The 13,424-nt window shown below is 34.4% G+C and overlaps 1 protein-coding gene and 1 pseudogene across 1 annotated transcript; one reads left to right on the forward strand and one right to left on the reverse strand.

The window, feature by feature from the left end:
- Positions 1-3,140: 3,140 nt before the first annotated feature.
- LOC148191198 (uncharacterized) lies at positions 3,141-4,259 on the forward strand. Its single transcript, XM_088101327.1, has one exon. It carries the CDS (start codon positions 3,141-3,143, stop codon positions 4,257-4,259), a length of 1,119 nt encoding a protein of 372 aa, XP_087957453.1.
- Positions 4,260-7,504: 3,245 nt separating this feature from the next.
- LOC124847805 (protein argonaute 4-like) lies at positions 7,505-10,212 on the reverse strand (annotated as a pseudogene).
- Positions 10,213-13,424: the final 3,212 nt, after the last annotated feature.

Below are 13,424 nucleotides of genomic sequence, written 5' to 3' on the forward strand. Positions count from 1 at the left end.
TTGGCTAAAATGTTTTACTTATTATCTTCATGACTTCATATTTTTATGCTGTGAGGGAAAGGGAGTTAAAATGGTAAAGTTGGATGAGAGAAAAATGATCCCAGGCAAGTTGGAATTGTTTAGAATAAAGAATATTTGCATGCAAAGATGGTTTTGTTTGTAGGAGGGTCACTCACAATACCATTTTAAAAATGAGTTGGAATAAGACACCTTACACGTACCCAACATCTTAAAAGAAGGCACCTTGCCCATACCCACTAGTTTAAAGGCGTCAATGCATTAATTAATCATGCATTTCATGGCCAACACACTAAACATTACATGAACATCAAAATTGTCTATCAAAATACAAAAGGACGGGGAAAAACGATGTTACCTTTGGCCTAGGGTGGATATGGCTGCCCTTTTCCACTCACAAAGTTTGTGTTAAACAATTATATTCACCCAAAGAAAATTAATAATAATAATAATAATAATAAAATAATAATAATAATAAAAGACAGCGTGCAATGACGAAGACTTGAAATGGAAAGTCAATAGCATGAAGCGTGTGCTTCGTGCATGTTTGTTTTGAAAACCAGTGGAAGAGGATAGAAACACACAAACATACATCATAGGACGTGTGAAATAGTGAATGGTTCAGGGTGTGTGTGGGTCTATCACCCAATGTTTCAAGGACTTTTTTTTTTTTTTTAATGTTTTATGTTTTTACTCCAAATACTTTTACAATTATTTAACTTTGGAGGACAATATAAACAGTCATCTACTAATAAATTACAACACTATTATTTAATTATATATTTTGGTATAAAAACCCATGAGCGTAATGCTACTCATATTTGGAAAAGTAAAATAATAAAATCCATTGTATTTAATGATAGTTATTGGATGAAATAAATTGATAAGGACTACTCACTCACTTACGAATCAATGAACATGCCACCATATTATGAGGAAAAGCCACACGAATTCTAACTCTCTTGTTCATTTATAGAAATACCATCTTCAATGATTTAAATATGTAATTTTTTTTTAGTTTCACAACTCCTAAAATAATCAAAGGATTGATAAGTATACAATGATCCTAAGTTCATAATATTTTTTGTTTTAAGTCTAAATATGATAACTAAATATGTATTTGAATTTTTTTATATTTTTGTAGTTAAGTGTTGTTGGATGTAGTTAAATTCTTACTCTGAAAAGTGTGGTTGTACTTGGAATTAATGGTCAAAGGTTAAGAGTGTTTTTTTTATGTGTTATACAAATTTTTACATAGTGTTATTCTTTTATTATCTTTAGACAACTATCGTTATTTTTTTTATTACTTAGAGTTTTCACGTTATATTGTTTGTGTATCCTTGTATTTATTTATTTATCTATTAGTAGGATGATTCTCAAAGTAAAGACGATATGATTTTTTCCAACAAGTGGTTTCAAAACTTATGGTTCGGTAGGATTTTGCTTAGTATGTTCTATGATTGCAGCTTAGTTTGATATTTCCACTACAAAAATATTAGATTTTACCACGAGTTTTTATTTATATTACCGACGGTTTTAACCCTAGTAAACACCTTTCCCGCGATTTGAAAAACCGTTGCGAAAACCACCGTCGAGAAATATTTTCGGTAGTTTTGTGTATAACCGACGTTACTTGTAGAGGTTTTATAAAAACCGCCACTACTTACAGGGTTCCTAAAACTACGGTCATTTGTAGGGGTTTCATGAAAAATCGTCGGTATTTACTGGAGTTGTGAAAAACTGCGGGTATTTGTGAGAGTTGCATGAAACCGCCGGTAGGTTATGGATTTACGTAGTTGGGGTTTTCAAAACTGCCGGTAATGCAAATAATTTAATGTTTTTATAATTCAAATGATTTGATTAAAAATAAAAATATTTAATAATAAATCAAAATAATCTAAATGTTTAATAATAAACTAATTAAGGCATCTTGACAGTTGCATTAAAGAAAGTGGATTTAGATACACAATCTATTCTTAAGGTTGATGCATAGTTATAAAATATTAACATAATTAAATGAATACACTAATAATTAAAAAAATCAACTAGTATTTGAAAATTCTAGTTTAATTAATAATGTACAAATATTCTTAAGTGTATATTCTTCTTGTTCATCACAACTCTTGCCATCAGATATGTTGTTTCCTTAAGTGTCTTCAAAGATTCCCTTAGGACTAAAGAAGGGTTTGAGCCCAACAAGTATAATAACATATAAATATTATCCAAAGAACACAAACCAAGTATAATTGAAAACTCCTCTATGCACCATACTTCCTAGATCTTACAATAATATTCCTAATGTAAATAACTTATCCATTATCTTCTCTTTTAGCAGTCTAAAAAGGTTTCATCTTTTACAATATGTGTACTAAAAAAGCTAATACCAACACCTATGATGCTTGCCACAAGAGATGCCATCAAGGATGCAATTAAACCAACAATATACAAAGAAGAGGAAAATGTAGCAAGACCATGATTGTTGTACTTGCAGTAGTTATTTTCATGTGCATACAATTTGTGTTTGTATACTATAGGAAAATACTCTTTAAGGAAGTCATCCATGGATGTAACATCCCCTATTAACCATAAAATATGCATGAGAAAATTTCAAAACTATAAAGGTTCTAAGGTAAAAGAAAATGAGATAGATAGCTAAAAGTAATAAACTACAATATATTATTGACAATATGTATTCTTCTGCATTACCTTAACTTAATTCTCTTATTTATGAGTAATAATTGTCAGTTATTTATGCATTTTAATATTTGTTTTAATGCAATTATGCAGATTAAATAAAAGGGTCAGTTTTTGACCGGGTCTTTAGGAAGAGATAGCTAAAATTTAGCTTTTGTAACCTCCCACATTTAGTGGGCAGTTCAGTTGTTTTCTTTTGTGTGCCACGGTGATAATTTCACCTATAAAGATGTATTCTTTTTCAGTTTTTGAATTGACAGAGAAAGTATCACATTCAGAAAACAATTTGTTACTTACTTGTGTTCACAATTTAGTATCAGAGCTCCTTCACAGGGGCCTGAACCAGAAAATTACGTGTGAGAGAAACTGAAACACCTAGAAAGAGAGAGAACACTGAGTTGTGAGTGTTGAAAGAAATTAACTTAGAGATGGCTGAAACAGTGAAGTACGTTCGACCATCTATTCCAAAATTTGATGGTCATTATGAACATTGGGCCAAGTTGATGGAAAATTTCTTACGTTCCAATGAATATTTGGACTTAGTGGAAAAAGGTATTGATGTGGTACCAGACACAGAAGAAGCCTCAGAATATGATCTCAAAAGGATGGAAGTACAGCAACTCAAGGACTTAAAGATCAAAAATTATCTCTATCAAGCAATTGATAGGGAAATTTTGGACACCATCTTAAATGACGAAACATCCAAGGATATATGGGATTCCATGAAGCAAAAATTTCAGGGGTCAACAAGGGTGAAAAGAGCTCAACTACAAGCTCTACGCCAGGATTTTGAGACTTTGCAGATGAAGGAAGGAGAATCAGTAAACTCCTATTTTGCACGCACCTTGAAAATAGCCAAAAGCATGAAGGTAGTTGGAGAAACCATGAAAGAAAACGTGATAACTGCAAAAATCTTGCGATCCATGGCAATCAAATTCAACTACGTGGTATGTTCCATTGAAGATTCCAATAATATGTATATGATGACTATAGATGAATTGCAAAGTAGCTTATTAGTACATGAGCAAAGAATGTATTTGTCAGTTGAAGAGGAACAAGTTATGCAGACTGTGGTTGAAGATAGAAACAGCGGAAGAGGTAGAGGAAGAGGAAGAGGAAGAGGATCCTTTCGAGGTAGAGGAAGGGGCAGGCAAATGTTTAATAAAGCTGATGTAGAATGCTTCAAATGTCACAGATTTGGACACTTTCAGTATGAATGTCCTATGTGGGAAAGGAAAGCTAATTATGCAGAAATGGAAGATAAAGAAAAACAAGAGGATGAGCTCTTATTAATGGCTATTGTTGAGAGCAAAGAAGGAGGGGATGAGTGGTTTCTTGACTCATGTTGCAACAATCACATGAGTGGTAATAAGGAGTGGTTCTCAGAATTGGATGAGAGTTTCCGACATAAGGTAAAATTGGGAATTAACACTCGTATAGCAGTAATGGGGAAAGGAATTGTGCAGTTGATGGTGAAAGGTGTTGTTCATGTTGTTTCTCATGTATACTATGTTCCTAAACTCAAAAATAATTTATTGAGTCTCTGACAGCTGCAAGAAAAGGGTTTGAGCATAAATATTCAAAATAACAAGTGCAGTGTTGTTCATCCAGAGAAGGGGCAAATTATGGAGATTCAATTGAGTGTAAATAGAATGTTTGTTTTGACAGCAAAGGTAGCAACAACATGCTTCCAGGCAAATGTGGAGGATAAGTGTCAACTATGGCATAATAGACTTGGACATTTAAGTTATGATGGCTTAAAATTGCTTCACTAAAAGAAAATGGTGACAGGGCTGTCTTCAATTACCACTCCTTAGAGTCTCTGTACACACTGTCTAGCATGAAAGCAACACCAAAAAGCTATGTCTAAGAAAAGTCAATGGAGAGCTTCTAAGAGACTGCAGCTGATTCATGCAGATTTATGTGGGCCCATTCAACCAACATCAAAGAGTAATAAAAAATATTTTCTAAGTTTTATTGATGATCTATCACGTAAAACTTGGGTATATTTTTTGGGTGAGAAATCTGAAGCTTTTTCTTTCTTTAAAAGCTTTAAGGCAATGGTTGAAAAAGAAATTGGAGAAAATATTGTATGTTTAAGGACAGATAGGGGAGGTGAATTTTCTTCAAAAGTTTTTGATGATTTTTGTAGAAATCATGGAATAAGGAGGCAATTAATTGCTTCATATACTCCCCAGCAGAATGGAGTTGCTGAAAGGAAGAATAGAACCATTATGAATATGGTTTGTGCAACCTTGAATGGAAGGCATGTCCCTAAAGTTTTCTGGCCAGAAGCAACAAAATGGTGTGTTTATATTCTGAACAGGAGCCCAACAGCAGCAGTAAAAGATAAAACTCCTGAAGAAGTTTGGAGTTGAGTGAAGCCTTCTGTAGATTACTTTCGAGTCTTTGGTTGTCTGGCCCATGTTCACACACCTGATCAACAACGAATTAAGCTTGATGACAAGAGTAAACAGTGTGTTTTATTTGGGGTCAGCGATGAATTAAAAGCATACAGGCTGTATGATCCAGTCAATAAAAAAATTATAATTAGCAAGGATGTAATATTTGAAGAGCATAAGGGCTGGAATTGGGAGTATAACAAAGTAGAGAATCAACATAATATTGTTGAATGGGAGAAACATGATGAAAATAGCTCTGGTATACAACTTGACACACCAAACAGTGAGGAGCTGCAACAAACAGAGTCACAAAACACTGCTGAAACAAATTCCAGAGTTGACACATCAGACAATGAAGAAATGCAACAAGAAATGCAACAAGCAGAGCCACAAAATACTGCTGAAACATATTATAGGATTGAGTCTTATAATCCAGTACTTGAGACTCCATTTGAAGTGAGGGCTAGAAGGCAATGCAAAAAACCTGTTTGGATGGTAGATTATGAAGAAGGAGAAGAATTGTCTGATGATGATACAAGGGCAATGCTTACAACAGTAATTGATCCAGAAAGTTTTGAAGAAGCTGTCAAGAGTAAGAAATGTCGTGATGCAATGGAAAAGGAGATGGAAGCCATAGAAAAAAATGAAACGTGGGAATTAATTGAGATGCCAAAAGAAGTGAAGCCAATTGGAGTCAAATGGGTATACAAGACCAAGCTCAAGGAGAATGGAGATATTGACAAATAAAAAGCAAGGCTAGTAGCAAAAGGATATGCACAACATTATGGAGTGGATTATACAAAGGTATTTGCACCTGTTGCCAAACTAGACACTATTCGTATAATTCTTTCATTGGCTGCACAAAATGGATGGATCGTTTTTCAATTGGATGTGAAAAGTGCATTTCTTCACGGAGAGCTTAAGGAGGAAATTTATGTACAACAACCGATTGGGTTTAAAAAGAAGGGAGAAGAAGATAAAGTATACAAGCTAAGAAAGGCACTATATGGACTCAAACAGGCACCAAGAGCATGATACAATAAAATAGAAGGATATTTTCTACAAAATGGCTTTGAAAGATGTTTTTGTGAACATACATTGTTTACAAAGTCAGCCGAAGGAGGTAAAATTTTAATTGTGACTTTATATGTGGATGATCTAATTTATACTGGAAATGATATAAAGATGTGTGATGACTTTAAAAGTTCCATGATGTTGGAATTTGACATGACTAACTTAGGGAAGATGAGATATTTTCTTGGAGTTGAAATTATGCAGAATACACATGGAATTTTCATGTGTCAAAGAAAGTATGCTCAGGAGGTTTTATCTCGATTTGGTATGCTGAACTGCAATGCTGTCAAAAATCTGATTGTACCGGGAACAAAACTGTCTAGGAATGATGCAGTGGCCAAGGTGGATGCTACTCTGTTCAAGCAAGTAGTTGGAAGTCTCATGTATTTGACTGCTACTAGACCAGATTTAATGTTTGTTGTCAGTTTAATCAGCAGATTCATGGCTAACCCCACAAAAACCCACTGGTCTGCAGCCAAACAAATTCTAAGATACTTGAAGGGGACTACTGAATTTGGAATTCTCTACAAAAAGGGAGAAAAACTGACACTGGTTGCCTATACTGACAGTGACTTTGCTGGAGATATAAATGACAGAAAAAGCACATCTGGACTTGTTTTCATGTTAGGAACTGGAGCTATTTCATGGTCCTCCAAGAAGTAGCCAATTATAACTCTTTCTACAACAGAGTCAGAGTATGTAGTTGCTGCAACAAGTGCATGCCAATGGATTAAGAGAATATTGTAGGCTGTTGGTTTCAAAGATCATAAACAAGTTATGGTTCTATGTGATAGTAGTTCAACTATTAAATTATCTGAAAACCCAGTGTTTCATGGTAGGAGTAAACATATTGATGTTAGATTTCATTTCTTAAGAGATCTTGTCAAAGAAGGGAAAATCAAGCTACACTATTGCAGTACTCAAAATCAAGTAGCTGATATAATGACAAAGCCACTCAAATTAGAGCAGTTCGTGAAATTCAGAAGCATGCTAGGACTAATTGAAGCATCAGAAATAAACTAAATGGCTTATTTGAGTATTTAGTTTAAGGGAGGGATTGTCAGTTATTTATGCATTTTAATATTTGTTTTAATGCAATTATGCAGATTAAATAAAAGGGTCAGTTTTTGACCGGGTCTTTAGGAAGAGATAGCTAAAATTTAGCTTTTGTAACCTTCCACATTTAGTGGGCAGTTCAGTTGTTTTCTTTTGTGTGCCACGGTGATAATTTCACCTATAAAGATGTATTCTTTTTCAGTTTTTGAATTGATAGAGAAAGTATCACATTCAGAAAACAATTTGTTACTTACTTGTGTTCACAATAATACAATTGAAGGAATATCGGTTTGTCCTAGGGAGCCATGAGACACGTCCATGCCAATTACGATGGTGGGAGCTCTAGAAACAACTAGGATAGAAGGGGCATGTTCAGCTCCTAAAATAGAATTCAAGCCACCAAGCTGCATAATGAATAAAAATCAGTGATAACAAACGAAATACAAGATGTAGAGCATAAATACAATCCAGTGCAAAATACCATACCTTGGAATTGACCTTCAGTAAAACATTGGTCAAGTACTGATCATTGACCCTTTGAGGTGCTATACACTGTGTAACAACAACAAAATTAGCAAGATTCCTCTTCTTCCACGAACCTTCGAGGTTTAATTAATTTTAATCTATAGTGAAACTTGAACAATTACGTATGTTAACCAGTAAAATACAGTTAAGGATGAACCATATACATTTGCATATAGTTCAGAAATTTTTCTATGAGGAAGAAGACAAAGAAGAAATTATGGAGGCCTTGGATGTTTAGATTGCACAAACTCAAGCTTTTTTTCTCCACTCTAACTAGGGGCGGGGATCGTTTATTGCGAAAACCTTCTTCAAAGACGTCAAAAGGTTGTCCAATCCACTGTAAAAAACAAATAAAAAATGTAGTCAACATGTTTATTATGCTTCCAAGTGAACATTTAAATGGAGAACTTACAATTCCTTTCATTTGACCGAACTTGATGAGATCTCTAACAAGTCCCCGTACATCACATCGGGCATAAAAGTTAACCACAACCCATTTTTCAATTTTTACAAGCCTAACTAATGTCTGAAGAAAAAAATCCAGTTAATAAAAATTCACAATAATTAACTGAGAACAAAAAAATATAGATGAGAAGTTGAATTAAATACCTTTTGATTGAAGTTCCACCTCCCATTTATTGGATTGAAATCCTCCCCATTTTCGAACTTTAACCGAACATAATGTTTAATTATAAGTTTCAAAATCAACAAACATTAATAATTAATAAATCAAATTCTACAATTTCTCTTAGACAACACATAAAAATTGATCATGCGAACATCAAAAGTTGTACTATCTAATATCTAAATAATTAAAACAAAACAGTACCTACAAAAGAAAGTCATCATTCACAGTAACTGAATAAACCAAAGAAAAGGAAACGCCAACTTACAACATTTTTTCAGAAAATATAACATAGCAGAATTTAAATAACCTATTGTTAACAAAATTTAAGTAACCTTTCAAATTTCAATTTCAATGACGTTTATAAAATATAAATATACAAATAAGACTCACAATTCACAATTCAAAGTACTAAAATAATTATTAAAACATTAAAAAATTTACCCTTGGAGCTTGTAAAACATGACCTTCAACTTCAAAAAAGCCAGAGTTGATAGAAATACCACAATTACGAAGCATAGGTTCAAAACCATCATAGTTTTGACTCAAAGCCTGAAATGATAAAAACAACATCAGCTTCGCCCGTAAATGTTTGCGTCATAGCAATTGGTCAAAATAAATCACAAAGAGACTAACATTTGTCAACACTCGCATCCTCTCTAGTGGCTTCTGCCTAGACTTCTCCACCAATGAGGATCTTTGGAGTGTGGTTAGAGCTTTAGTATAGCGTTGAAGAGATACCAGAGGGCAAAGCTAAGAAAAAATAAGTAAAAAAAATCTTAATCAGTGATGTCCGATTTCAATTTCATATTGTCTACTAAACAAAAACAAATCAACACATTATACCTTAAGGGGAATATATGTTGGCCGCTTCGGCTTTCCATCATTAATAAATGGTATATCACTTGAGTAGCGAAGATCTATGTTTCGACGATTAAAAATTAATCTCAACTTTAAAAGTTTTCGCTCTATTTGGGTGCCTCATTCTCTTCTTGTCGTTCTCACCGATTTCTCCATGTCCATCAAGGCTGGCATTTCCATTATTTGTATCCATACATGTTCAAAGGAATTTACAGAAAAAGTTACACAGCAAAAAAATTCGCATATAAGCCACTATTCAAAATGAAAAAACAAAACATGTGAACCCGCCAACAGAGACAACATCCTTGAGAACAACAGTAAACTCAAGACGATTACGGGCAAGAGAGCCAAGGGTAAAAAGAGTTTTCTCACCATATAATATGCAAAATCCTTCTTGTTTAGTTCAAAATTATATGTCTCTTGAACTCTGTTGAGGACCTTTCTCCCTACACAGTTACCCTCTACAAGGCGTCCATCTTTATACAAAGAGATACCTGATCAAACACAGACACTGAAATCACCATCTAAATAGACAGAAAATTAATGATACAGAAGAAACAAAAGAACATACACTAAACTGGAAAAAGCGATTGTTAGTGTTTCCAACATTCACTCTAAAGTGATTAATGAGAAGTTGCAACTTCATCCCTTTAGAAGCAAGGCCACACCTGGCTATTAGAAGCCTCAAGACCTTCTGGTGAGGGAAGAATCGAAGGAAGAAAGGGAGAAAGCTCACTTGATGGAAAAATCGAAGGAAGAAAGGGAGGAAGCTCATAGTGGTGCTGGTGAGCTCATAAGTAACGACAACCGTTGATGACGTACTTTCGAAGCGAGATCTAGGCGGTGGCGGCTTCCACCTTTTGATGGAGGTGAAGAAAGGCCTTGGCTCTCTGTTTCATGAGCGAAGAAGAAGGAGAGGGGAATGGAGCTGGTCGCACTAGTGACATGGTCGGGCATCCTACTCGTTGGTAGTGATTCTTATTGAAGGAGATGTGATGGTTGAGGGTCGTGAAGGGGAAGAAGACAAAGCATGGGATCCCTTTTGAGAGGAAGAGGAAATGATGTAGGTTAAATAAAAATATGATGCAATGCGAAAAAGAGAGAAAAAAACGAAATATTTTCACTTACAGGTGGTTTTGTTTTTCGACAATAGGAAATTTCTCTAATAAAAATAATATTTTTAATTTATCTACGGTTTTAATAAAACCACCAAAATTTATAGAGGTTTTAATAAAACCGTTGGAAATTTTCAAAGGTTTTTAAAACTACCAGAATAAACCCCTACTAAAATATATTATTTTTGTAGTGTCCACTTCAAAAAACATTAATTCCTTGTTGTTGGAGAATCATCCTTGTGTTGTCGAAGTTGCAATGAGAAATTTGAAGTAAGGATCGCTGTCAACATAGTATTGGTGGAATGAATTTACATTTGGGTTCTTGGAGGTGCAAGGACAGTGAGTTGTGTTGGATCTGCAGTGGAGCTTACACTTTCTGTCAAGTAAGCTACTAGATATGTAAAGGAGGTCGTAATTGGTGTTCACCAATGATGGATCATATTATTTTGGTACATTTCAAATCTATTTTGCGTAATGAAGATTTAATTTGTGTAAGTTGCAATCTGCGATTGGTGCGTTGAGGAACTGTTCTGTTGTTTTATAAATATGTTCCTTTTGTTCATGCGACTTGTGGACTTGGACTCAAGATCTGTGTTGCTGAACTGTTGTATGGTAAGATGTAAAGCTTGCATGATATAAAGTGTTGTAATTATTCATTTTCCAACAATGTAGAATGGTGGAGCTTGTGGTAGATAGAGATGCAGGTGCATTTTTGCTAGTTTTTCTAGTGGTTGTGGAGGCAATATGGGCTCTTGACCTGTAGCTCATGTTTTTTGGAAACTTGCATGCGATAGACCTATGTCAAGGTTCAATGATCTTTGAAGGTGTTTGTAGATATGGATTTGTGAAATCGATGGTGTCTCATGTGGTTGACATTTTTCTAGTAAGTGAGAAGCGATCAATAGTGACTTTGAGGTACAACGTGGGCGTTAATGAACATAGAGTGACAATAGTTTTGCACATGTGCTTAAGTAGGAGTCAAACAATGTGAAAGTGGTGTTGCATGAGCACGTACTGTGAAACTGATTTTTCTCGTCACTGAATTTGCATGGAGAGCTTGCACTACGCTAGAGGTCGATTTGCGACACCTGGTTCATTTTTCGGTGAGGTGCAAATATGGATCTACATCTGCTGCTTTTGTTGTAAGAGTATGTGTGGGTTGTGGTGTGGTGTGTAACACCCATTACTACTAAAAAAATCAAAAACTTTTGTGATATACGAAATGTTTATTGATTTCATAAAATAAATGTTCCACCCAGTAAAATTTATTCCAGTAATAAGAAAACATTTAAAAATACTCAATAATTATCATGTATCCAAAATACAAAAAAGCATGTTCTCGATGCAAGCCCACACTCCTCATTTTTGTGCATTTGAACCATCATGTACAACATTATATGCTAACGTATAACACAAGTCATACAATAATCAAATGTGAAAATCACAACCATAATCATACAATGACGAGCTAACTTAAAATAAAACATAATAATTAGGCTTATAGAAAAATAATAATAATACGTCATAACACGTCTCATTCAATCGTTCGATAATTCATAACAAGCACATAATCAAATAACAATTTATCTCGTATCATCCAACAATAATGAATTTATGTGTAGTCTCAACCCAAAAGGTTCAATCATCAACATAGCCCTCGCACATATCTCGGCCAAGCTCTTAAACCTCTCGACCAAGGTCTGAAACCTCTTGGCCGAGGTCCGATACCTCTCAACCGAGGTATGATACATTTATCCTAAGGAAAAACATCAAGACCTAATAATCAACAAGTTTTCTTCCAAAGCATAAAAGAAACCTCTACATACACTCATCCATAAACAAAAATGCATCAATCTTGAAGCAAAACAAATCATCAATCTTAAAATGTTTAATTCACTTCCAGAACACCAAACATGACAACCCAACACCTTATCCTTTTGCCCCATACTTATATATAATAATATAATTATCACAATAAATTTAGGATGAAAAAAAAACAGAACAACCAATATCAAAGGACTTAAACTTCATATATATTTTGGTATATTGAAGACCCATTTTAATTCAAATAATTTTTCCATAAACCCTTATCAAAATCACAAGACAACACATATTCAGATAAAATCAAAACACCTAGTTAGCTTCATGTACCTTAATTCACATTAGTTTCCTTCCTTGATCAAAAGAACGCCCTTCCTCTACACCCATTAAGTCTTACAAATCTTTCAATAAGAAAAAAATATGCTTATCACACATACTCACGTTTCTGCTTCCCTTTCCAATGGTGCAAAGTTCTTGTCTTAACCTACTTTAATAAGAAGACATGTCTAACTCTAATTCTAGTGTGTCTAGGTTCATCCCTCCAAGACTTCATAAATACACCTTAATTCTGGTTGATCCCGAATTAAATTCTCAGTCATATAGTCCATTTACTCTTCATGTTTTTATCAATAACTGAGGAAGTAAATATAAATAAAAAAATCATGAGTAAGATTTGAATCTAAGACCTTACCCTTTGATGGCATAATATCCTCTAAGCTATATGCCTCAAATAAGGTGGAGACTTCCAAATGGGTTGGTGATTGTGAAAGCTTGATGGTGTGAGAATATTGTGAACATATAGTGGGTTTGATGTGGTGAGAGGTTGGTCCTCCTTCAATTTATATGACTCAAGAAAGAGGAGAGGCTATGGTGGTGTTTGAGTGGTATCAAGAGAGGTTGGACCAACTTTTAAGAAAGGGTAGCTAGAGGAAACCTAGATGCGATGCTCTAGTCTTGGTGACCTAAGTTGAGTAGTATGACACAAATTTGGAAGCATAGTAATACTCAATTCAAAGGTGAATTTACATAAAGAGATACTTCTATTTATAACCTTAGGTAACCCTAAAGGTATCTCCAAACTGTAGAAACAAAACCTTAATAAAATCCTTTCCATTAGGAGGATGACACATAGCCACTACTAAGGAGAAATTTTCTTCATTAGGAGCATGACACATGGTCACTACTAAGGATAAATATTCTCCATTAGGAGCATGCCGCACATGACAAGAGTAT

This window comes from Vigna umbellata, chromosome 11, assembly GCF_029865625.1.
Source record: "Vigna umbellata cultivar VRB3 chromosome 11, Vumbellata_1.0, whole genome shotgun sequence".
Lineage (NCBI taxonomy): Eukaryota > Viridiplantae > Streptophyta > Magnoliopsida > Fabales > Fabaceae > Vigna > Vigna umbellata.